The sequence below is a fragment of the Bison bison genome, unplaced genomic scaffold (assembly GCF_000754665.1).
Source record: "Bison bison bison isolate TAMUID 2011002044 unplaced genomic scaffold, Bison_UMD1.0 scf7180017864092, whole genome shotgun sequence".
Lineage (NCBI taxonomy): Eukaryota > Metazoa > Chordata > Mammalia > Artiodactyla > Bovidae > Bison > Bison bison.
Window position 1 is genome coordinate 1,202,872 of NW_011494664.1, and position 27,397 is coordinate 1,230,268.

The 27,397-nt window shown below is 40.3% G+C and overlaps 1 protein-coding gene across 3 annotated transcripts in view; it reads right to left on the reverse strand.

Annotated features, from left to right (window-relative positions):
- The window catches only part of ART3 (ADP-ribosyltransferase 3), a 46,540-nt gene extending 26,587 nt beyond the window's left edge, over positions 1–19,953 (reverse strand). For 2 of the 3 annotated variants that reach the window (XM_010838144.1, XM_010838143.1), the window contains exons 1-3: positions 19,825–19,953; positions 18,582–18,659; positions 13,368–14,079 (exon numbers count right to left, since the gene is read on the reverse strand). In XM_010838144.1, the coding sequence (XP_010836446.1) occupies positions 13,368–14,079; positions 18,582–18,650 (781 nt within the window). In that variant the 5' untranslated portion in view covers positions 18,651–18,659; positions 19,825–19,953. The remainder of the gene's footprint in view (positions 1–13,367; positions 14,080–18,581; positions 18,660–19,824) is intronic. The other variant, XM_010838145.1, reaches the window with a different exon arrangement.
- Positions 19,954–27,397: the final 7,444 nt, after the last annotated feature.

The window sequence follows — 27,397 nt, forward strand, 5'->3', positions numbered from 1 at the left end:
ACCATAGCCTTGACTAGATGGACCTTTGTTGGCAAAGTAATATCTCTGCTTTTGAATATGCTATCTAGGTTGGTCACAACTTTCCTTCCAAGGAGTAAGCGTCTTTTAATTACATGACTGCAGTCACCATCTGCAGTGATTTTGGAGCCCAAAAAAATAAAGTCTGCCACTGTTTCCACTGTTTCCCCATCTATTTCCCATGAAGTGATGGGACCAGATGCCATGATCTTAGTTTTCTGAATGTTGAGCTTTAAGGCAACTTTTTCACTCTCCTCTTTCACTTTCATCAAGAGGCTTTTTAGTTCCTCTTCACTTTCTGCCATAAGGGTGGTGTCATCTGCATATCTGAGATTATTGATATTTCTCCCGGCAATTTGATTCCAGCTTGTGCTTCTTCCAGCCCAGCGTTTCTCAGAAGCAGTTCAGACAATCGTAAATAAAACCCTCCCTTGGGTTTCCATCTCCTTCAGATCTCAAACAATTACAGATGTTTCTGACCAAACTCCCAGCTGACTGGAATTTCTGGCACAACAGTAAAGCCACTGGGCTTTTGGACACAAGGACTTCTTCCCTTTGTAGGGCTACCACTACTAGCCTGTTACTGGGCCTAATGATGTAGACTATCTCACAGAAAAAGAAGCCATGACTCCCCAGCCCAATATTTCATTGTGCAAAGGGTTCTCTTTGAACCACATTTCCATGAAGTAGGACAAACTCCCAAAAGTTTCACTGTCACGTAGAAATTTAACAGCCAAACCTGGCTCCTAAAGCCTCAGCCACTTTCATAAATAAATGGCTGCCCATCCACTAGACCTGCAGTTCCCAAACAGTGGTAGAGGTGTCCCTGAATGCTCTAGCAAATTTACAGGGACACCAAAGGATATTTTAAAAATTTCAAGACAAACAGAGCCATATTTGATATCATTCAGATAGTGCATGAACTATCAGCTTTAGGTAGAACAGTTTCAAAGTTACACTACATTACATACAGTTCAATAACATCATATATTTGCAAAGCTAGGTTTTTAGCAATTGTGATAAAAAGCAAATACATGTGAAAATCAATGATCAGGAAATAAGGCAGTATCTACTCTGATACCAAAGTCTGAGAAGCTATGCAGTCAGTGTCCAACAGGCACAGACATCACATTAGCAAGTCACTATGGTAAAGAACGAAATAACAGCACTTGAAATTTATATATATAACTTAAAACATCTACTAAGATGTTAAGACAAATACTGAGATGTTTGATTTGATTTTACTTAATAAATAGACCTTTTACGTATTTATTTCAGATTAGAGACACTGTGAAAAATTATGACATCACTAAGAACACCATGAACCGAGAAAATCTGAGAACCTCTGCATTAGACAATACAAAGTCTTACCTACTACTTTATCCAAACTACACTCAATGGGGTCCTTACCTGTAAGACATTACACCTGAAAAGATAGCACAGAACAAAACAGCCTATTGCAACGTTGGGCAAATCCAATGAAATGCTGCATTCATCCATTGTAAGGATGGACACAATAAAAGGACCGAAATGGTAAAGACCTAACAGAAGCAGAAGAGATTAAGTGGCAAGAGTACACAGAACAGCTGCACAAAAAAAGATCTTAATGACCTGGATAACTGTAGTAGTGTGGTCACTCACATAGAGCCAGATATGCTGGAGTATGAAGTCAAGTGGGTCTTGGAAAGCATTACTAGGAACAAAGCTAGTGGAGGTAACAGAATTCCAGCTGAACTATTTCAAATCCTAAATGATGATGCTGTTAAAGTGCTGCACTCAATGTCAGCAATTTTGGAAAATAAGCAGTGGCCACAGGACTGGAAAAGGTCAGTTTTCATTCCAGTCCCAAAGGGTAATGCCAAAGAATGTTCAAACTACCATACAATTTCGCTCACTGCATATGCTAGCAAGGTTATGCTCAAAATACTTCAAGCTAGAATTCAACAGTACTTAAACCAAGAACTTCCAGATGTACAAGCTGGGTTTAGAAAAGGCAGAGAAACCAGAGATCAAATTGCCAACATATACTGGGTCACAGAGAAAGCAAGGAAATTCCAGAAATACATCTACTTCTGCTTCACTGACTACACTAAAGCCTTTGACTGTGTGGCTCACATCAAACTGTGAAAAATTCTTAAAGAGATGGGAATACCAGACCACCTTACCTGCCTCCTGAGAAACCTATATGCAGGTCAAGAAACAAGAGTTAGAACCAGACATGGAACAATGGACTGGGTCAAAACTGTGAAAGGAGTAAGTCAAGGCTGTATATTGTCAACCTTCTTAATTAACTTATATGCAGAGTACACCATGTGAAATGCTGGACTGGATGAAGCACAAGTTGGACAAATCACAAGCCAGAATCGACACTGCCGGGAGAAATATCAACAACCTCAGATAAGCAGAAGATACCATTCTAATGGCAGAAAGTGAAGAAGAACTAAAGAGCCCTGCATGAGGGTGAAAGAGGAGAGTGAAAAAGCTAACTTGAAACTCAACATTAAAAAAACTAAGATTATGGCATCTGGTCCCATAACTTCATGGCTAATAGAAAGGGGAAAAGTGCGAACAGCGAGATTTTATTTTCTTGGGCTCCAAACTCACTGCAGATGGTGACTGCAGCCATGAAATTAAAAGACACTTGCTCCTTGGAAGAAAAGCTATGACAAACCTAGACAGCATATTAAAAAGCAGAGACATTACTTTGCTTCTTACAAAGATCCATGGTTTGTAAGCATCCATCCAGTCAAAGCCATGGTTTTTCCAGTAGTCATGTATGGATGTGAGAGTTGGACCACAAAGAAGGCTGAACGCCGAAGAATTGATGCTTTCGAACTGTGGTAATGGAGAAGACTCTTGAGAGTCCCTTGGACTGCAAGGAGATCAAACCAGTCCATTCTAAAGGAAATAAGTCCTGGATATTCATTGGAAGGACTGATGCTGAAGCTCCAATACTTTGGTCACCTGATGCTGAGAAGGACTGAGGGCTGGAGGAGAAGGGGTGACAGAGGATGAGATGGTTAGATAGCATCACCAACTCAATGGACATAATCTCAGAAAACTCTGGGAGATAATGGAGAAAAGAAGAGCCTAGCATGCTGTAGTCCATGGGTTAACAAAGAGCTGAAAACCACTTAGCAACAAAGATGATGATTAATGACTTGTTCACTGTCTTGGGTGCTCTGTGTGAGAAGCTGAACTTCAAATGGTGATCCTGGTAGGGAGCACACCTACTGGGGTACTAACTGAAATCTGCAAATACTAATGCCACAGCTGTATGATCGGGTCATTAAGATACTCAGAACTGGGTTAATAAACTTCTACACAATCTCTCACTATGGAAAAAAATGCAGCAAATACAACTCATAAGCTCAGTCTTTATGTTAATCACATACAGGCTCATATTAAGTGATTGCATCTAAAGAAAAGCATCTGGAAACCAACAAAGGAAATCAAGCATGTGTGGTCACTGTCTCTATTACAGCTTCTGGCTATATACACAAAACTACTACACTAAGGAAATCACTTGTAAAGGATAAGGACTACAAATTAAAAATTCTAACAGCCTCCCCAGTGAAGATTTCTATAGGGCTGACTGGATGGCTGTCTTCAGCTTTTTATAAGCTGCACACAATCATGTTAATTTCTGCCTCGGCCAAGTTCCCAAGCGCCAAGGATATGCTTGTGTGGGTGTACTTGCTCTGACCTCAGTGGACATATGAACATTCATATAGCATCTGTTCTTACTTCAGTAAATGAACATATATTTCATATGACCTTGGCAAAAAGATAATTCTGATTAGATCAAAATCACCAGTATATGAAACGAGATGCTAACTTTGCTTCCCCAGTGATTTTGGGGCTGCTATCCTGACTGTAGAGGTTACCACAGAATTCATCATTACGGAAAGAAGACAGTCAATGTGAGTCATCCCCAATAGGAAGTGACAGACTATAATGGGTTGGGATGATAGCAGGCAGCTTCTGACATGTTTCCCAATGATCTTGCTGCCTACTATTCACACTCTAGTAATCCTCTCAAGTGTGGACTGAACGTAGTAACCTACTTCTAGCAAAAGGAATATAGCAAAAGTGATGCAATGTCACTCCTGTGGTTAGACTGCAAGAGACTATGACTCGTTGGCTCTCTCTGGCTTACTGGCATTTTGATAAAGGTGCCATGCTGTGAGACAGTCTATGGAGAGGCCCAAGGAACAAGGGAGGCCTCCAGTCAATAGCTCATGACGAACTAAGGCCTTAGTCAATAACCCAACTGAAGCAACTTAGCATGCACATATACAACAACCCACAGGAAACTGAATCCTGCCATCAACCATGTAAGTGAGGTTGGAGGTAAATCTTCCCCAGCCATGTATTATGAAGACTGATCTCTCAGAAGTCTTTTTAGAGAGATCCTGAGTCAAAAGACCCAGCTACAGTGAACCCGGATTCCAGATCCACAGAAGCTATGAGAAGAAATTCTGCCTATGGACACAGCTTCAGCTCATGACAGCCTGACCTATGGATTTCAGACTTGTCTTGCTAGCCAATACAATCATGTAAGCCAACTCCTTACAACTGATTTTGTTTCTCTGGTTGAGCCTTGATTGATACAACAGCATGAACAAGTCTGGTGGGTGAAAGTCTGGAAGGGGTTGATAATAAAAGAGGTCTCCCTTTTCCTATAAATATGAAATAAATAGTCTGAACAACCTTCCAAATGTTCTAGGCATTTGATTCACAACGTGAATTTCTCATGGTGATGAACGTGATATATCGCTTCCTATCTGGTCTATCTATACAGAATCTTACTGAATCCCCAATCCCAGACAATAGCAGAGAAACTGCGCTACTTCCAGGGAAGGCTAAAAAAGAGTCTATCAGAACCAAGGAAGGTACTTATATTTGAGGAGCCCTCAAGTGCTAGGGGTGAATTTATAAAAAATAAATCTGGATAGCTCCTTCCCCCTTTGGATGGCTTAGCAGAGAGATGGCTCAACAAGTCCGAGAAAGCTCAACAAAACAGACTAACCCCAGCCACTGGAGTCCAGGGGCTCTTCCTTTCTAACAAGGTTACTTTTCGAGTCAGAGAATGTTGACATTCCTTGCCCCGATCACTCTATTAACAGGTAGAGTGTATTTACATATATATAGTCTGGTCCCTTGCTATAGAAACACTGTCCAAAATGCCAGATGATCTATGACCAGCCTGTTCAGTAAAATAATGAGAGTTCAGAGGATGATGTATGCACTACTATTTCTCTTATTAGTTTTCTTCCAGTAAATCATACTATACCTACACTGTAAGGTACATGAAATCGCAAAGCTATGACTTCCTACCAGGAATTTATTTATTAAAAGTTTCTTTTATTCATTTATTCACTGCTTATTTATCTCTGAATGGGTTCCAGGGCCAGACACCTTTCTAGACTCTTGGGGTAGGTCATAGGTCAGTGAAGGAAAAAGTAAAAAACAAAACAAAACAAAAACTGCTCTTTAGATGTTTTCATTCAAGTAGAGGAAGATAACAATAAACACCTAAGTATCATATATAATCCATAGGCGAATCTGCTGCTACTGCCTCACTCCCCTTGTCAGCTGTCAGTCTGCTTCCAAAGGTGCTGGACCACAATCTTTTCTGTCATCTCTGATGATACTTTTTTCCAAGCTGCAATTTTTTCCTCAGTCCTGTTCAAATGCAACAAGCAGGCTCTTTTGGCTACACAATTCGTACCAATTGCTATCTCTAAACTTTATTTATATCTGAATTCTCTATCATGAAATGCATACACGCACACTCATTCAGATTTAGCATTGCTGAGGTATTTATGGATGTGTAATGGTCTAGTTTAGGGGTACCAGCTTCTTTCTGCTTAATGGTTAAGTTCTTCCAAGTAGATAATTTATTCCAGAGTCATCTTTTCATAACTATTCTACATCAAATTTACATTTCTCTGCTCACACTCAAAACATGTTTAGCTTCTTGCTCACATCAGTCCACACTGGTGCAGCATTTTCCAGTCTGTTCCTCATTAGTCTAAGTCTAAGAGACAGACCACGAGAAAAGTATTCTGTGATCAAATAGTTTAAGAAAAGTCACATTCTACATCACCTACTTAGAAATTCACATTGGATTACGTTGGTACAAAAGTAACTGCAGTTTTGGACTGTGAATTTTAAATCATTATTACTAGGCTCAAACACATCTTTATTCATCAAAACAGCAACCATTACAATAATATTTTTGCCAATGAGAAATAAGTTTGTCTATTACTGCAGCATAAAAATCCATGCTTTGGGATTCAATAAACTCTTAGAAAGCATTTTCTGCCTCTTTTTGGTTGTGGAAGTGCTTTGCCTGCAAAAAGTTGTCGAGATGCTTGAAGAAGTGGTTGGTCAGTTGGCGAGAGGGCAGGTGAATATGGCAGATGAGGTAAGACTACATAGCGCAACTCATTCAACTTTTGAAGCACTGACTGTGCGACATGTGGTCAGGCACTGTCACAGAGAAGAACTGGGCCCTTTCTGTTGACCAATTCTGGCTGCAGGCGTTGCAGTTTTCAGTGCATCTCATCAATTTGCTGAGTATACTTCTCAGATGTAGTGGTTTTGCCGGGATTCAGAAAGTGGTAGTGGGTCAGACTGGCAGCAGACCATGAACAGTGACCATGACCTTTTTTTGGTGCAAGTTTGGCTTTGGGAAGTGTTTTAGAGCTTCTTAGTCCAACCACTGAGTTGGTTGTCACCGGTTGTCATATAAAATCTACTTTACATCACACGTCACAATCCGATTGAGAAACGCTTCATTGTTGTATAGAATAAGAGAAGACAACACCTCAAAATGACAATATTTTGATTTGCAGTGGTGGCTCGGAGGGTAAAGCATCTGCCTGCAATGCGGGAGACCCAGGTTCGATCCCTGGGTCGGGAAGATCCCCTGGAGAAGGAAATGGCAACCCACTCCAGTACTCTTGCCTGGAAAATCCCATGGACTGAGAAGCCTGGTAGGCTACAGTCCATGGGGTTGCAGAGTCGGACACGACTGAGTGACTTTGCTCACTCACTCATGACTCAACCACTTATCAAGCTTTTTCACCTTTCCAGTTTGCTTCAAATGCCAAATGACTGTAAGATGGTCATTGAATTCTTCTGCAACTTCTCATGCAGCTGTTAAAAGGATCAGCTTCAATGATTGCTCTCAACTGGTTGTTGTCAACTTCCGATGGCTGGCCACTACACTCATCTTCAAGGCTCTCCTTTGCAAAACTTCCTGAACCACCACTGCACTATATGTTTGTTAACAGTTCCTGGGCCAAATGTATTGTTGAGGTGGCAAATTGTCTCTGCTGCTTTATGACCCATTTTGAACTTGAATAAAAAAATCGCTCAAATTTGCTTTTTGTCTAACATCATTTCCCTACTCTAAAATAAATATAAAACAAGCAGCAAGTAAGTCATTAGCAAAAAACATAAAGTGAGAAATGTGCATTAAAATGATGTATAACATAACCACATTTGTTCACATATTCCAACATCACATGGAATGTTGAACGTCAAATGTTCAACAACGTAAAACCGCAATTACTTTTGCATCAACCTAAAACATCATCACTTTTAAGGCTCTGAGAAATCTCGCAGTAATAAACCGTTTAACTCTGTTCACTCCACATGTCCGACACTTACTTCACCATAAAACAGAAATTTGCTAACGTTCTACAGAACCAGTGTTTCAGAGCTCAGCTTTGGACAAATGCTGAGTGGGTTGATAGCATCATAGGCAAGAAATCCAGAAAAATGTGTTCCAATGTTGAGGCTGACTTTGTTAGTGTAACCTCAGGCAAGGGATCTAACCTCTCGATTCCTAGACTTCCCATTGGTAAATGGTAATTACAGGCTATCCTAGGCTTGCTTTAGGTTTCTCTCAGTATCTCTAAGTATAAAACATGAATGAAAGCACTTTGTACAAGCTTAAATAATACAGTTTTAAATCTTACTTTTTGTGTCTCTTCAAGCATTTAATTTATATCTCATGCACACTCTTAAGTAATATTTATTCTTAAATAGTAATTTTATTGCCAAGTTCCTCTTATCAATGGTCTAATTTGTACTGTGATCCACAGCTAAGCGTAAACTATCTCCCCTCCTGTAGGAAGTTATCCTCAATTTGGCCTCCTCTCATTTCTCCCCTCTTTACTCCTTTCGTCATTTGTTGGGAAATTCTGCCTCTCCTCTGGTATGGAGTTCTGCAAGGGCACAGACCCTATCTTCAGTACCTGGCCCATACCAAGAATTCAGTTTAAAACTGAGCTGAATCCTAGATTGTTCCATTTTTAAGAATTATATCATCCTGTTTTCAGTTATGGTACCCACAAAACTGGGGGAGCCTACCACATATTTATCCCTGGAGAAGGAACTGGCAACCCACTCCAGTATTTGTGCCTGGAAAATCCCATGGACAGAGGAGCCTGGTGGGCTACAGTCCATGGAGTTGAAAAAAGTCAGACACCACTGAGCAACTGAACACACACACCCCACATATTTATAATTCATCTACAGTCCTCTCAATCCAACTTTTCAAATGGGGTCATTTTAAACGATGAATGTAACCTGATTACACAGCTGACATTCTACTTTTATCAGGTCTTCTAAGAAAACAGTACAAAAGAGGTTTAACCTGTGGCGATTTTCCCATAAGGATAAATCTAGTGTTTGTTACCACTTACTCCTATATTCTTGGATTAATACGAGTATCTCTTTGACTACCAGGAATTATTTTCTCCATTCCCAACCAACTGAACTATTTTCTTTAGCTAGCTAGTTTTTGTAAGGCCCACAAACGTTTTATCTTGGAAATCACAAACAAGTTTAAAGTAATAGCACAGGACTGTGTCAGCACACTAAATTTAGCACAGCACAATTTTTAAATCACTTTTAGAAATGTTGCCTTTTTCCATCCAGAGTTATCTTCAGTCACAGTAGAACAAGGTTCTGACCACATCCTCCCCCGTGAGCTTTTAAAACCCCTGGTTATCATCCTAAACAGTGTTTCAAACAGCCTAGCTTTAATGATCACTTCAGGCTGTTTTCGATCCTGAGTTACCATTAGTTATCTCCAGATGGCAGCAGAGAACATCAGTTGAGACTCCAGTTTACAGGTAAAAATGAAGTTACTCAGTTGTGTCTGACTCCTTGCGACACCATAGAGAGAGACTGTAGCTCTCCAGGCTCCTCTGTCCATGGGGATTCTCCATGCAGGAATACTGGAGTGGGTGGCCATGCCCTCCTCCAGGGGATCTTCCCTATCTAAGGATTGAACCCAGGTCTCCCACATTGCAGGTAGATTCTGTATCATCTGGGCCACCAGGGAAGGTAAAGCAACACAATCAAATGCAGGGGCCTGACTTTGTCAGAGCTCTCCAAACAGGATACACGTGAGTCTCCAAAAAAGTTTTTCCCTTGTAGCTGGTTTGAAGATTAACCTGCTGTGCAGCCTCTGGCTAACTTTCTGGGCAGGCCCTCAGAAGTTTGCCCATTCTCTTCCCCTTTCCTCACACTGGGCTAGTAACACACTAGCCCACGTACGTCTGAGTCCTGGCTCATTCTGGATCAACCCGATGGCTCCACCCCTTTTATCGTAATCATACTCACAAATGTGAACTCTGTGCGCTCCACTGCCACCTCTGTGCTTCAACCAGATACCAGATTTGGCCTACTGTAGCTATTGTAGCTGGAGAAGACAATGGCACCCGACTCCAGTAGTCTCGCCTGGAAAATCCCATGGGCGGAGGAGCCTGGTGGGCTGCCGTCTGTGGGGTCCCTAAGTCGGACATGACTGAGCCACTTCACTTTCACTTTTCACTTTCATGCATTGGAGAAGGAAGTGGCAACCGACTCCAGTGTTCTTGCCTGGAGAATCCCAGGGGCGGGGGAGCCTGGTGGGCTGCCGTCTATGGGGTCGCACAGAGTCAGAGATGACTGAAGCGACTTAGCAACAGCAGCAGCAGCTATTGTAGCCATGGCTTCTGTGTAAGCAATGCCTCCCCAAAGGGCCTTTGGCTGAATGCACCACTGAAAGTGGCATCACTTAGTCAGCCCAGCTGCAACTGGGTTTCTGGCCATAACATGCTGGTAAAATTGAATAGGTTCTGGGGTGGAGAACGCAGGTCCCGATTTGTAGTTTTTGCTAATGTCCATGGTATAACTCTCAACCATGGCCAATTTCAAGCCACTGTGATGTACTGAGGAACTGGGAAGAGAGAAATGCCCACAGTTAGCGACCATGAGCTGCTTTGAGGGGCTTGGTTTTGGTCAGGTCCAATGTATGTTCGGTGAAGGAAATGGGCACTGTTCCTCTCAGCCTAAACTTGCTCACTCCAGCCTTCATCTGTCCCTCAAGGAGAACAGTTAGTCTTATTTCCAACTCAGGGTCAGGACTAGAGTGAGGCAAAAAAGCTATGTAAAGTGCAAAATTTAAGGAAGCACTCATTCTCTGGATCATGCAGGTGCAAATGGTGCATGTATATGACTCTAAACATGAAGACTTCCTTAAAGTCTTCCTTTTGTGCCCCAAGGATCTCAATGGTTACACAGCTTCTGCCATTAAGTCAAAAGTGGACCAGCTCCCCTCCCCACTCCATCCTCCAGGTATAACGTCTCATCAGCGCTTCTCCATCTGTTCTTTTTTTATCTCATAATGTGCTGGCACATTTGAGTTTCAGTCTAAACTTCTATCCCACTTCCAAGGCCCTACTTCAGTACTTTCTCTGCTTGATAAGCAGCCATGGTTTTGGGTTCAGCTAGACAATCACATTCACGAGACCCCAAAGGCATCCCCTCACGAGTTTACTTGGTTTTGTAGTCAGAGAACAGAGCATACTACTTCAGAGTGACACGGGATATAAACCTTCAACACAAGTCCTCACAGCAGCCCAGGGCTATTCTTCAGGCCCCAGAATGACATCTCAGGTACAAGACAACAAGATTACACAGGTGGGTACAGGACCCATCCTAGCTTAGTATCCTCGTGCCACATACAGAAGACAACATCTCTTACATCAATCAGTCCATGAGTACACTCCAGCACTCAGCAAGAAGAATACTTCAGTACATCACACCACATTCAGGAATGCCCAAAGCTATGGCTTCCCTCCAGTTATTTATACTTCATTCACAATCTCTCAGCTCATGCACTCTAGCAATCAAGGGTTACGTTTACCATTAGGCAGTGTTGCATGGTTACACAGTTGTCGTTCCCTCTGTAGTAGATTATAGAGAAACAGTGCTAGAAGATCAACAAGGGGCTATTTTCATAGGACGAAGGAGAAAGGGTTTTGTTAACCCTTTACTCATATACAACAAGGCACAGTATCATAAAATTTCAGAATGCTGGGGATAGGAAAATATCTAGAACCTCCCAGAGGAAAAAATGGGTCTCACTTAAAGTTTCAGTGATGAAAATGGCTTCACATTCTTTAACAGCAACATCAGAAAGTAAGATAGTGGAGGAATATCTCCAAAATTCCAAGAAAAATAATTCCCCAAACAGAAATACAAATCTACAAAAAATACAAATTCAAGTCTTTAAAGGTAGATTTTTCAGATGTACAAAGTCTTAGAAAATTTGCCTGTCTCTTTCCTCAGAAAGCTTAAGAATCTCTACTCCTTCCAAAGTAAGGAGTAATTCAAGAAAGAGGAACAAATTCAAGATTCCTCATAGGGCAGAAACAAAAGAAAGTCTCAGAACAGCAGTGAGGAGAGATTTCAGGATATTTTCACAAAGCAGGATGATGGAGTACAAGGAGGGTGGGGCGCGGGGGAGAGTATCTGATACACCTAAATTTTATTAAGAGAAGATGTGCATTTCTAACAGTTCAGGGGGTGAATTACTGATGGCATATAAAAAACTAAGGAAACAAAAAATCATACAACTAATAACTCTGGAGTAAAAGAAGTACTTAAAAAGAAAAAGTAGCAGTCTTGACTACACTGGGAGAATGGGAAGGGAAAATGCACAAATACTGAGGAGGGTGGTGTTTATCAGATACTTTTAATTTACTAACCTAACAGCTATTTCTTATTCCCTTCTCCCCTGCCTCCTTACACGACAGAGGCTGGAAAAGCTAATTACCCTCTTTGCAAGATTTTCTTGCAGTTGAGTTCAGTTCAGTTGCTCAGTCGTGTCCGACTCTTTGCAACCCCATGAATTGCAGCACACCAGGCCTCCCTGTCCATCACCAACTCCTGGAGTTCACCCAAACTCATGTCGGTGATGCTATCCAGCTGTCTCATCCTCTGTCGTCCCCTTCTCCTCCTGCCCTCAATCTTTCCCGGCATCAGGGTCTTTTCAAATGAGTCAGCAGATGACCAAGTAGCTGTTCCGGTCAATAACACACAATCTGGTGAAATCTACCTGGAGTTTCTGGGAAGCTTTACCCTCTTGGTTAAACAGGCAGATTTGGCCGCCATCCTCCTTTCCCTTCATCTTGGACATGGACTGATGCCTAAATCTGCCAACAGTCACACTGAAAACACGAATCAACAAACTCAATATGCTAAAGTTGGTGGGCAAGAAACAAAGAGTCTGAGTCACTCATGATGTAGCTGAGTTCCTGTACCAACTCTGGACAGCCCACCTGTAGTTTTTTGATTAAATAAGAGCCACCAGGCAGGTTTTCTGTTACAACTGAATGCAATAAAGAACTCCTAATTAATGTAGGGTATATTAGAGCTAAATACTTATTCTCTATCAGTGTTGGGAAGTCAATAAATAATGTCTAACATTTTTAAATCAAGAAAAACATGCTGAAGCATGTTATTTACTTAGAAACATGCAGTAAGTATCTAAAAAATAGTTAAAAAACAAAAAGGATGCCACTGAGGAGTGGGAATTGGGGACAGAAATGGGTAGGGCAAGAGTAGGGCTATTTTTCACTGTAGCCTTATATGAAGGGTTCTGAACCAGACACTTCTTTGTTGTGGGGGCTGTCTGTGAATAGTTTGGCAGTGTTCTTTGGCCTATACTCACTAGATGGTACTAGCACAGGGAGATGGTGTAACAATTAAAAATGTTTCCAACTATGGCCAACTTATCCTACCAGACAAAACTGCTCCTGGTTGAGAACTATTACCTTATATTACTATTTTATTTTTTAAATTTTCAATAATACTGTATGATTTTGATAAAACTAAATTATAGAAAAAGAAACTAATGGTATGAAGAGAGCTACACAGGAGACCACCAACGACTCTTCTCCCTTCAAGACTCCCACTTTCCTTTCTGACTTCTCCCTGGGCCTAAGAGACTCCCTGCTCCCCTCCCAGACACAGACAGACAGAACAGAGACACTTACCACCTAGAAACGCACACTCATAGTGGCTGCAGGTCTTGTTTGTGCTCTGAAGGATAAGGTTATTGCCAGCCTCATCCTGTGACACATGAAAAACCTCATTCAGAGGTATTAAAACAATTCCTTCACTTTCTTTATCAAAAAATTTTTCAACGGCAACTCCAAAACATGTTTTGATGGTTAACAGAACATGTTGATCATCAGCAGCTTGAGGTTTGGATGAATACGCTAAGGTGAAATGGCCAAGTCGGGCCTGGTTCACCCCTCCAAATGTAAATGAAGTATTCAGCCTTACGCTGTACACCACGTTTTTGTAACTGTTCTCACAAGATCTTCTCAGCAGCTGCAGAGCTTTTGTCAGGTAAAAATGGAAAGCTTTGAACTGGAAGCCATAGACATAATCTTTTCGAGACTGGCCAGCCATCTCCATAGCTTCATTGAACAGATGGTAAAAGGAAGACTGCTCTTGAGCTTCAGAAATATAGGCCATCAGGGCAATACCATAGTTATCCTTGAAATTCACAGGGAGAAAGAGCTGAGGCTTCTGAGCTTCCCACTTGGCTTCTGCATTTTCCCACACGTCTTCTAAGAGCTGGAGGCTTGCTTTTTCCTCCTTGAACAGTTGAGGAACATATTTGATTTCCATCCGGTTAGCACATTTCAGGTATTCATCATCAAATGCATTATCTGCCATATCTAACATTTCAGCTTTTACCTGCAAAGGAAAAGGAAATTAGTACTCTTGAAATAAAAATATTTAGTGTATATCATTTTCTTTCAATTTTCTGCCAAGAATCCTGCATCCTCTCAAACCCTGCCAAGACTCTCTTCCTTGCTCACAATGAACTTCTGATATCTTTTTATATAGGAAGTATATTCCACTGTTAGTCATAGCTTCTCCCAGCTGTGACATATTTATATGAAAAGAGTAAATGGGAAGTATGAGCATGACCACGCCTGTAAGTCATTCATCTGAACCCTGTAGTAGAGGAAAGAAAATGAGTGTGAAACAAAAGAAATGGGTGGCAGTCCTGGCTCTGAATGATATTCTTAGCTAGATTTCCTCAACCACTCAAGACTATTGAGTGAATCTGAAATACCTTGTATGAAATACTTTACTAGATGGATAAATACATGAAGGTAAATATTACCCCTTTTTCTTTGAGGACACCCCTCCCTTTTCTGTATGGTTTGGCTAGGACTAATTCTGCATCTTCAGCCCCTATTATAAGTAATGATGCGGGCTTAAAAACCAGAGCACTCCCAGATAAACAAAAGGCTTTCTTTTCCTTCAACCATAAGCTCTAAGCATAATATTGGCTTGGGGAAGCCAATAGTTATCCTTTTAGTCCCTTGAAGAATCCTGTCTGCAAATGAAGCCAACAAAGAAAGGTTTGTAGAGCTTAGAGGTGAAGAGAGATGAGGTCCTGATAACATTACTTAAGGCCTGAGTCTAGCATTACCTGAAACCTGTATTTTGCTTCAGCTGTTCGAAACAGTAAATTCCCTATTCATCTGGGCTTTATATTCTATTCAACTGGAAAAGGACTAAGCATCTTTAAATGATACGCAGAACATAAGCAGCAGGGTAGTGTAGTATAACTAACACTAGCTTTGAGCCAGATAGATCTGGGTTCTAATTCCATTTCTGTTACTAACTAGGTACTAATTACTTACGGGACTTGACATTTCTGAGCTTCAACAGCTCTCACTAAGGGAATACTTCTTAGACTCCTTTGCATGTCCAGCATATTCCACTTGGCCATTAAAGGTCAGTTTCTCAAGGCTATTTATTTTCCAAATCTCAAGTCTACCCTTAGGCAATGATGTAAGAACCACAGTTTCAATGATCATCTTAATATCTCTGGCCTGTTGTGTAAGTGTAAGATCTACATATCAACTACATAATTAATAACTCCATTTGACTTCTGTATATCAACTGCCTACTTAATAATTTCACTTGAGGTGCTCAAAGATCCTTCAAACAAAACAATCTAAGAGCAAGGCCAAACTTACAACCCTACTGTCTACATCTGGCATCAACCTAGTCCTTATATAAAAACATCCATTCATTTGTGAAATTTTCTTAGATTTCTCCTTCTCACTCATGCCCTGCACTCCTAAGGCCTAAAAAACTTCTCCAGAGTGCTTTCTGTGTGTGCAGCACTAAGTGTTCATATATATTAACTCATTTAATCTTCGTGGTAACCCTGTGAGGTAGGTTCAGTTCAGTCACTCAGCCGTGTCCAACTGCAGAACCCCGTGGACTGCAGCACACCAAGCTTCCCTGTCCATCACCAACTCCTGGAGCTTACTCAAACTCATGTCCATCGAGTCAGTGATGCCATCCAACCATTTTATCCTCTGTTGTCCCCTTCTCCTCCTGCCTTCAATCTTTCCCAGCATCAGGGGCTTTTCCAGTGAGTTAGTTCTTCACATCAGGTGGCCAAAGTATTGGCGTTTCAGCTTCAGCATCAGTCCTTTCAATGATTCAGGACTGATTTCCTTTAAGATAGACTGGTTGGCTCTTCTTGCAGTCCAAGGGACTCTCAAGAGTCTTCTCCAACACCACAATCAAAAGCATCAATTCTTTGGCACTCAATTTTCTTCATAGTCCAACTTCACATCCATAGGTAGGTAGGTACTATTATTAGCCCCTCTTTTAAAATGAGCAAACTAAGGCAAGGAGATTAACTTGTATGGAATTCAGATTTGAACCCAGGCAATCTGGCTCCAGAGTCTGTTTCTTAACCAAAATATGTTTCTGATGATAAAGACCACTGACATTTATATAGTACTTAGAAAAAAAAGAGTTTAACTTTGTCTTTATAACAACACTTAGGAAAGGTCTGGAATAAAACTCACTACACCATCTTACAAGTAGTGCTAGTAGGAACTGTACTGGCATCAGAAACTGTCTGATTAGCAGCCACAAAATATTCTGTTGGGAAAGTCACTGAGACCCCTGAAATTCTAGGTCCATGGGTCAGTTTCTTGAAGTGGGAATTTGAGCTGTACTAGACCAAATCATTGCCATCTCCTAGCCAAGAAATGCACTTTCCTCCACAGCACAGAATGTACCAGAGTGCATCCTGGACACCAATGTCTAATTTATTTTCAAGACTTCAACATATTATAGGACATCATGCCCTGAAACCACCTCCCACATTCCTCACATCATATCCAAGAGTTGATCCACTATGTTCCTGTCTTTCCCCTGTGCCTCTAACCAGTCTCCACATGTCTAATTTTAGACTTCAAGTCTTTCTGGCCCAAGGCCACAGCTGATTGTGTGTTCTGAACAGTGAGTACCTTGAGCAATGAAAAAGCCCACAAATGCCACCACCATTCAGGGAAAACTGAATGGATATTAAGGAACAGGTACAAAGGCTAGGTGAACCCACTAATTATATTTTCTTCCTCAGTTATCCACTGAAACAAGGCTATATGGATGAAGCTTAATTACCAAAAATTTATTACAAAAATGTAAAAATGATTTAAAAAGATATCAGTTTAATTATGAAACATTCATAAATAAACACATCAAAATTATGTTGCAGAAAAATATTAAAAAGGCAAATCAAAATCACAGTGAGATACCACCTCATATCCATTAGGATGGATATAAAGATAAGGAAAAAAGAGAAAATAGCAAATGTAGGCAATGATATAGAGAAACTGAATCCTCATACACTGCTGTGTAAGTAATACAAAATGTGGAAGACAATTTGGCAGTTCCTCACAATGTTAAACATTGAGCCACCATATGACCCAGCAATTATATACTTTTGGTATAAACCCAAGAGAACTGAAAATATGTTCACACAAACAAAAATCTGTACACAAAATTTGTGGCAGGACTATTCATTCATAAGTCCTGAATGAGGAAATGGCAACTCACTCCAGCAGTCTTGCCTAGAAAATCCCATGGACAGAGGAGCCTGGGAGCTCCAGTCTATGGGGGTCACAAAGAGTTGGACATGACTGAGCATGCATGCTCACATTCATTCATAAGAACCAAAAAGTGGGGCCAACTCAAATGCCCAACAATTAATGAATGGATAAACAAAGTGTGACATAACCAAGAAATGTAATATTACTATACTACAAAAAAGAACAAAGTACTAATATACACTGCAACATGTATGAAGCTTGAAAATGTTATGCTAAAAGAAGCCACCGAGACGGCCAGATATTGTATGATTCCATTCAGATGAAATGTCCAGAATCTGCAAATTCATAGAGACAAAGCAGATTAGTGGTCTCAGGGGATACAGGGAAGAGGGAATTGGAATTGACTACTGACAGCTACAGGGCTTCTTTTGGGGTGACAGGAATCCTATAATGAGATAAAGTGATGATGGTTGCACAACATAGTGAATATATGACAATCACTCAACTATACACTTTAAAATGGTATCTTTTTATATGGGAATTACACTTCAATTTTTTAAAGGTCACACTGCAAAACAGGTAACAGAATATACAATGATTCTATAAACAATATTTCAGATTTCAAAATGGATTAAGTTTTTAAGAATTTAACACATTTTAAAGAAGGTGCTTCAAATCAGTGGACAATACTCAGTAGTGATGTGAGAGCTAACAATGTGGGAGAAAAAAACCAAGTGAGATACCTGGCTCATATGTTACATAAAACATGTTACAGAATGTTTAAAGATTCAGTTGTAAAAAATAAAATCATCAAAGTTCTATCAGAATAAAAAGAATACTGAACAGGAGAAAAGAGCCACTATATAAAACACAGGAAACAAGTAGACATTGCATTTGTCAACGTATATGAAGAAAAATACAAGTTTTTAGAATATCCGATGCCATGGACAGACACCTGTAGCATAGTATTAACTTAAAAAAGTAAAAACAAAATACTATATGTAGTATGAATCTATCTTGTAAATTACAAACACAAATACACAGAAAAAAGCTGAGAAGCCTACACACCAACAGATTAAGCCTCACTCCCTCTGGGTGGAAAATTGTGGATGATTTTTACTTTCCTCCCTTTGTCTACTTTTAATTTTTAATTTTCTACAGTTAACATGTATCAGTGTGTAAAAGGTAAGATCTACATTTAAAAACACTAACTTACTATTATTCTGTCTTCATTTCTATCATCAACACACACAAATGCCTCAGGCAACCTTATACCAAGAGTACCCGTTCCAATGACCACGTGCTTCCCATTCCTAACATTACCTGGAGGATGTCCATTAGAATCATAGGTGCCAACAGCAGGGTGACCATTTCAAAATGTCCTGTCTTCATTTTTCTCTTCTAAATTAAAATGAAGGAATTCCAATTTAGTAGAAGTTTAGAGAAGTAGAACAGGATGACACACACGATACACATTTTTTCATTCTGGGTAAAAGCGGTATCATGATAGTTAGGAAGTGATTATGAATAAATTCCCAATGGCTGAAAGGGTCATTAGATTTTGTCTGGTGATCTAACACCTTCATTCTACACATGAGGAAACAAAAGCTCAGAAAACTTTAGATATTTGCTCAGGATTAAATCTGTCAATTTCCATTCTCCTTTAGACATGTTGTCTCTCCCACCAACAGTCACTGAGAGTCAATTATTCTTCCTCCCTCTCAATCTCCCCTCATCATACACAGGAAAACACAAACTGAAAAAAAAACAAAACAAAACAGAACACCATTGCAGATTGGTCTCCTAGCTCCCAGTCTCCAAGAATTCTCCAGGAGTTAGTATCCACACACATCATCCATTCTTCATCCTCCCTGCAAACCAAGTGACGCCCATTTGGTAGGATGGAGACAGGTAGTGGTAAAAACCAGAAAGTTATCCGGGGTGTTCTCTTCCTCCCAAATATTCACATTTAAGAGAAGCTAAGGATAAAACAAGCATCCTGAATAATGTGCTGAAAACAGGAATGAGAATAAAAAGGAGGTGAACAGGAAGCAACTCTGGTAAGATTATATAACTCTACTGGCTGTGTGCCCAATATTCATCCCAACATTCATGAGACATAAGTAGGTAAACAGGAGGGTAAGAGGCCATCAAGGGCTGAAGATGTCCCAGAATCACTAACTGATTCAATTAATTAAAGACTGCTTTTCAGCTTTTTCCACATACCTAAAACAAAGTTGACATGACTGGAACTGAACTGAAATCTCTTTTTCATCCTACCAATCACCATATTCTGGCACCTGAAAGTGGGGATGAACAGCACAGGGGAAAGAAGATAGTCTTCCCTTTGGCCCCAGATTGCCATCTTTATTCACAAGCAGTTTCTTTCATTAAAGATATTAAAAGATAGCACAAAAATGCCACTTCTGTGTTAATCATCCCTTTAGAAAAGCGATTTTGAAAATAACACTTGACAGATAACTGTCACAAGACAAGCTCTGAATGAGGATTTTCTTGAAAAATCTTCACTTCCATAGTCTGAATGTAAATAAGTCAAAATGTTTACCTGGCTTTTCTCCCTGTGAAGTTTTAAATGATGCTAGGTCTGTTTCCCCACTCTCTCAGTTGTGGTGAGGGTGTCTTCAGGATAGGAGGTTGTTGACACTGAGAGCTGAAAAGGGAATGCTTTTCTTTTTATAAACATCCCCAGCAGTAGCTTGGCAGTGGCACATTACCTCATTTGTGTTCTGCTATTTATATCTGGCCCCCACACTATCCCTTGGAATCACCACAGTTAACACATGAAATCTCCAAAAGGCTTGTAAAGCCACAGCAATTCCCTCCAACCACACAGCACGTTCAGTCTGAGCCCTCAGATCTGGGCTTCTCAGAGGGTGATCACACTTCCCATTCCTAACCTTTTGACCCTTTGATTCTGAGATGTCAAGCTAAAGCAAGGATTTTACCCTTGCCAGATGGTTCACATAACTCAGAGGACTTCCTGTGTTAATCACCGGCAACGGTGATGGCTATCACCGTTCACTCAACCGGCTTACTGTATTTTAGGTACTGTGCCAGGTGCTGGGATGCACAAGGAAGACAAATCTGAAAAGCACTCAGACTAACAGAAAATGTGAAACTTATCCAGAATACACGTTAAGAATCTTAAGTACAAAGCCCAGTGAGAGCACTAAGAAGGGAAGGATTGGGCAGCATCTGCAACTATAGCTCTCATTTGAGTCAAGTACACCTAGTAAATACATTGCCTGCAATGCTGAAGACCATATGTTATTTGTTTTTCTCTCCCTGACTTATTTCTTGGCATAATGCCCTCAAGAGCCATCCACGTTGTTACAAATGGCATTATTTCATTCTTTTTATGGCTGAGTAATATTACATTATATATGTACCACATCTTCTTTATCCACCTAACTGTCCATGGACACTTAAGTTGCTTCTGTATCTTCTTCTTGTTCAGTCGCTCAGTCCTGTCCAACTCTTTGAGATCCCATGGACTGCAGCACACCAGGCTTCCCCGTCCTTCACCATCTCTGAGAGTTTGCTCAAACTCACGCCCATTGAGTTGGTGATGCCATCCAACCATCTTGTCCTCTGTTGTCTCCCTCTCTTCCTGCCTTCAATTTTTCCGAGCATGTAAATAATGCTTTTAAGAACATGAAAGTACAGAAATCTTTTCAACTGTTTTCATTTTCTTTGGGTTAATACTCAGAAGTGGAATTGTTAGATCATTTGTTGTTACTGTTGCTGTTCAGTTACTAAGTCATGTTCAACTCTTTGTGACCCCATGGATTACAGCACACCAAGCTCCTCTGTCCTCCAATATCTCCCAGAGTTTGCTCAAACTCATGTCCACTGAGTCGATGATGCTATCTAACCATCTCATCCTCTGTCACTCTCTTCTCTTTTTGCTTTCAGTCTTTCCCAGCATCAGGGTCATTTCCAATGAGCTGGCTTTGGCATCAGGTGGCCAAACTAGCAGGGTTTCAGCTTCAGCATCAGTCCTTCCAGTGAATACTCAGGGTTGATTTCTTTTAGGATTGACTGGTTTGATCTCCTTGCTGTCCAAGGGACTCTCAAGAATCTTATCCAGCACCACAATTCAAAAGCATCAGTTCTGGTGTTCAGTCTCCTTTATGGTCCAACTCTCATATCCATATATGACTATTGGAAAAACCATAGCTTTAACTATATAGACCTTTGTCAGCAAAGTGATATTTCTGTTTTTTAATATGCTATGTAGGTTTATCATAGCTTTCCTTCCAAGGAGCAAGCGTCTTTGAATTTCACAGCTGCAGTCACCCTCCACAGTGATTTTGGAGCCCAAGAAAACACAGTTCTGGTTTTAAATTTTTGAAGAACTCCCCATATTTCTCATAGCGAATGCACCAACTTGGATTCCCACCAAGAGTGCATAAGTATTTCTTTTTCTTCACATTCTCCAATATTTGTCGTCTTTTTAAATAACAGCCATTCTAACAGGTGTGAGGTGATATTTCATTGTGGTTTTGATGTGCATTTCCCTGATGATTAGTGATACTGATCTTTCCACATGTCTGCTGGCCATCTGTGTATATTATTTGAAAAAATATCTCTTCAGTCTTCTGTTATTTTTATGTGCATTATTTCTGATTGAGTTGTTATGAGTTCTTTACAAAGTTTGGATACTAACCCTTTATCATATGTATGATTTGCAAATATTTTCCACCATTCAGGTTGTATTTTCATTTTTAGATGGTTTCTTTTACTGAGCAGAAACTCCTTAGTTTAGCTGAGTACCATTTTTTGATTTTTGCTTTTACTGCCTTTGCTTTTGGTGTCAAATTAAAAAAAATCACTGCTCAGACCAATGCCAAGGAGCTTACCACTTATGTTTCCTCTAGGAGTTTTATGGTTCAGGTCTTACATTCATGTCTTTAATATATTTTGAGTTAATTTTTGTGTATGATGTGAGAAAGTGGTCTGGTTTCATTCTTTTGCATGTGCCTGTTCAGCTTTCCCAACACCATTACTGAACACCATTCCCAACACCATTTACTGAAGAGATTCCTTTCCCCATTGTATATTGGCTCCTTTGTTGTAAGTTAATTGACCATATATGCATGGGTTTATTTCTGGGCTTGCCATTCTAGTTCACTGATCTATGTGTCTGTTTTCATGCCAATATCACACTGTTTTGATTACTATGCATATGTGTTAGTTGCTCAGTTATGCCCAACTCTTTGCGACCCCATGGACTGCAGCCCACCAGGCTCCTCTGTCCATGGGATTCTCCAACAAGTATACTGGAATGGGCTGCCATTTCCTTCTCCATTTGATTACTACAGCTTTACAATAAAGTTTGAAATCATGGCACACAATACTTTCAGCTTTGTTCTTTCTCAAGATTGCTTTGGCTGTTTGGAGGTTTATGTGGTCCCAAACAAGTGACTGCAGCCATGAAATTAAAAGACGCTTACTGCTTGGAAGGAAAGTTATGACCAACCTAGATAGCATATTCAAAAGCAGAGACATTACTTTGCCAACAAAGGTCCGTCTAGTCAAGGCTATGGTTTTTCCTGTGGTCATGTATGGATGTGAGAGTTGGACTGTGAAGAAGGCTGAGTGCCAAAGAATTGATGCTTTTGAACTGTGGTGTTGGAGAAGATTCTTGAGGGTCCCTTGGACTGCAAGGAGATCCAACTAGTCCATTCTGAAGGAGATCAGCCCTGGGATTTCTTTGTAAGGAATGATGCTAAAGCTGAGACTCCAGTACTTTGGCCACCTCATGCAAAGAGTTGACCATTGGAAAAGACTCTGATGCTGGGAGGGATTGGGGGCAGGAGGAAAAGGGGACGACAGAAGATGAGATGGCTGGATGGCATCACTGACTCGATGGACTGAGTCTGAGTTGGTGATAGACAGGGAGGCCTGGCGTGCTGCAATTCATGGGGTTGCAAAAAGTCGGACACTACTGAGCGACTGAACTGAACTGAAACAAGTTTTGGGCTTCACTGGTGGCTCAGATAGTAACGAGTCCACTTGCAATGCAAGAGACCCGGATTCAATCCCTGAGTCAGGAAGATCCTCTGGAGAAGGGTATGGCAACCCACTCCAGTATTCCATGGACAGAGGAGGCTGGCAGGCTATACAGTCCATGGAGTCACAGAGTTGGACAAGACTAAGCAACTAACGCTTACTTACTAAACAAGTTTTAGAAATTTTTTTTGGTCCTATTTTGTGGAAAATGCCATTGGAATTTTCAAACAGATTGCACTGAATCTATAGATTGCTTTGGGTAGTATAGACATTTTAACAATATGGATTCTTCTAGTCCCTGAGCATGGAATATCTTTCTATTCATCTGAGTCTTCTTCACCTTCTCTCATCGCCTTGATTAAATTTATTCACACTTTATTATTTTTGCTGAACTATAAATGAGATTATTTTTATTTCTCTTTCTGATGATAGTTATCAGTGCATTGAAATGTAAGAAATTTCTGTGTATTGATTCTGCATCCTGCAACTTCACTGAATTTATTAGTTCTAGTTTTTGGAGGAATCTTTAGGACTTTCTGTATATAGTATCATGTCATCTGCAAACAGAGACAGTTTTACTTCTTCCTTTCCAATTCAGACGATTTAATTTCTTTTCTTGCTGGACTGCTCTGATTAGGACTCCCAATACAATGCTGAGTAAGTGTCTAGAGTGGCCATCCTGGTCTTGCACCTGATTTTAGATGAAAAGCTGAAAAGCTTTCAGGTTTTCATCACTGAGCATATTAGCTGTAGATCCATCACAGACAACCCTTACTACATGGAGGTACATTCCCTTTATACTTTGTTGAGAACTTTTTTTTTTTTTAATCAAAATGGGTGTTAAATTTTGTTAAGTGCTTTCCCTACATCTGTTGTGATGCTCACATGATTTTTATCTTTCACTTTTTTAATCTGCAGTATTTCACTGACTGATTTATGACTCTGAACTATCCCTGCATCCCTGGAATAAATTCCACTTGATAATGGTGTATAATACTTTTAATGCATTGTTGAACTCAGTTTGCTAATAATTTGTTAAGGATTTTTACATCTATGTTCATCAGGGATATTAGCCTGAAATTTTCATTTTTTGTTGTGTCTTTGTCTGGATTTAGTATCAAGCTAAGAATGCCCTTATAAAATGAGTTATGAACTCGGATGTATTTCCTCCTCTTCTATTTCTTGGAAAAGTCTGAAAAGGAGTGGTGTTAATTCTTTTTCAAATACTTGGTAGAATTTGTCATTGAAACCATCTGGACTTTTATTTGGGACAAGTTTTTAATTACTGATTCAATCTGCTTACTAATAATCAGTCTGTTCTAATTTTTTATTTCTTCCTGATTCACTGCTGGAAGGTTGTTACTAGGAATTTATCCATTTCTTCTAGGTTGCCCAGGTTAATAGCATATACTTTATTTGAAGCAGTCTCTCACAATTCAGTTCAGTCATTCAGTCATGTCCGACTCTTTGAAACCCCATGGACTGTAGCATGCCAGGCTTCCCTGTCCATCACCAACTCCTGGAGCTTACTCAAACTCAAGTCCATCAAATCGGTGATGCCATCCAACCATCTCATCCTCTGTCATCCCCTTCTCTCTCTGCCTTCAATTTTTCCCAGCATCAGCGTCTTTTCCAATGAGTCAGTTCTTCGCATCAGGTGGCCAAAGTATTTGGAGTTTCAGCTTCAGCATCAGTCCTTCCAAAAAATATTAAGGACTGATGTCCTTTAGGATTGACTGGTTGATCTCCCTGCAGTCCAAGGGACTCTCTAGAGTCTTCTCTAACACCACAGTTCAAAAGCATCAATTCTTCAGTGTTTAGCTTTCCTTATGGTCCGACTCTCACATCGATACACAACTACTGGAAAAACCACAGCTTTGACTAAACGGACCATTGTCGGCAAAATAATGTCTCTGTTTTTTAATATGCTGTCTAGTTTGGTCATAGCTTTTCTTCCAGGGAAAAGCTTTTCTTCCAAGTCTCTTACGATGCTTTATATTTCTGTGATATCATCTGTAATGTCTTCTCTTTTGTTTCTGGTTTTGAGTTCTCTCTTTTCAGTGAGTCTAGCTAAAGATTTATCCATTTTGCTTATTTAACAAAACAGCTTTTGATTTCATTCATCTTCTCTATTGTCTTTGTTTCTTTTCATTTATTTCTAGTATGAATTTTGCTATTTCCTTCCTTCTAACTTTGGGCTCTATTTATTCTCCTATTTCTAGTTCCTTGAGATGTAAAGTTAGGTTGCTTGAAATTTTCCTTGCTTCTTGCAGTAGGGATTTATCACTATGAACTCTCGAACTGCTTTTACTGCATCCCACAAATTTTGGTATATTGCCATTTTTGTTTGTCTCAAGGTATTTTTTTTATTTTGCTTTCAACTTTTTCTTTGACCTACTGACTATATAGGCATATGCTGTTTAATCTTTCAGTTCAGTTCAGTTACTCAGTCAGGTCCACTTCTTTGAAACCCGTGAACTGCAGCACGCCAGGCTTCCCTGTCCATCACCAACTCCCGGAGCTTACTCTAACTCATGTCCATTCAGTCAGTGATGCCATCCAACCATCTCATCCTCTGTCCCCTTCCCCTCCTACCTTCAATCTTTCCCAGCATCAGGGTCTTTCCCAATGAGTCAGATCTTCACATCAGGTGGCCAAAGTATTGCAGTTTCAGCTTCAGCATGAGTCCTTAAAATGAATATTCAGGACTGATTTCCTTTAGGATTGGACTGGTTTGATCTCCTTGCAGTCCAAGGGACTCTCAAGAGTCTTCTCCAACACCACAGTTCAAAAGTTATCAATCTGGTGCTCAGCTTTCTTTATGGTCCAACTCTCACATCCATAACAAGACTACTGGAAAAACCATAGCTTTGACTAGATGAGCCTTTGTTAGCAAAGTAATGTCTTGGCTTTCTAATATGGTGTTTAGGTTGGTCATAGCTTTTCTTCCAAGGAGCATGCATCTTTCAATTTCATGGCTGCAATTACCATCTGCAGTGACTTTGGAGCCCAAGAAAGTCTGTCACTGTTTCTATTGTTTCCCCATTTATTTGCCATGAAGTGATGGGACTGGATGCCATGATCTTAGTTTTTTGAATGTTGAGTTTTAAGCCAGATTTTTCAGTCTTTCACTTTCATCAAGAGGGTCTTCAGTTCCTCTTAACTTTCTGCCATAAGGACTTAATCTTTACATATTTATAAATTTCCTAGTTTTCTTCTTATAACTAATTTCTAGTTTCATGCCATTGTGATTAGAAAAGATGCTTAATATGATTTCAATTTTATTAAATTTTTAAATTTTGTAGCCTAACATATAATCTGTCTTAGAGAATGCTCCATATACACTTGAGAAAAATGAGTATTCTACTGCTTTCAGGTGGCATGTCCTGTATATTTCTGTTAAGTCTATGTCATTTAAGGCCATTGTTCCCTTATTCATGATCTGTCTGAATGATCTATCCACTGATATAAGTGGGATATTAAAGTCCCCTACTATTATTGTACTGCTATCTATTCTTCCTTTAGGCCTGTTAGTATTTGCTTTATATATTTAGGTGCTCCTATATTGGGGGCTTCTCTGGTGGTTCAGATGGTAAAGAATCCGCCTACAATGTGGGAGACCTGGATTTGATTCCTGGGCTGGGAAGATCCCCTGGAGGAGGGCATGGTAACCCACTCTAGTTCTCCTTCCTGGAGAATCCCCATGGACAGAGAAGCCTGGTGGGCTACAGTCCATGGCGTCGCAGAGTTGTACACAACTGAGCAACTAAGCACACAGCATATTGGGTGCATAAACATTTACAAATGTTATGTCCTCTTGTTCAACTGACCACTTTATCACTACATAATCTCCTTGTCTCTTTTTACAGTCTGTTTTGTATATTTTGTCTGATATAAGTGTTACTGAATACAAGTTTGCATGCCCTATGCACAGTGAGGCCAAGTGATATCAGAACATCAGATGCATAGGGGCTTCAGGTGGGAGCAGTGCCAGGTCCCAGGCCAGGGCTCTGCTGCAAGCCTGGTAGGCAGCTGGACATGAGCCACAGCCTTGGGTACCACATTTAATGGAGTCAGCTTGCCCAGTGCCACCCACCCTGTGC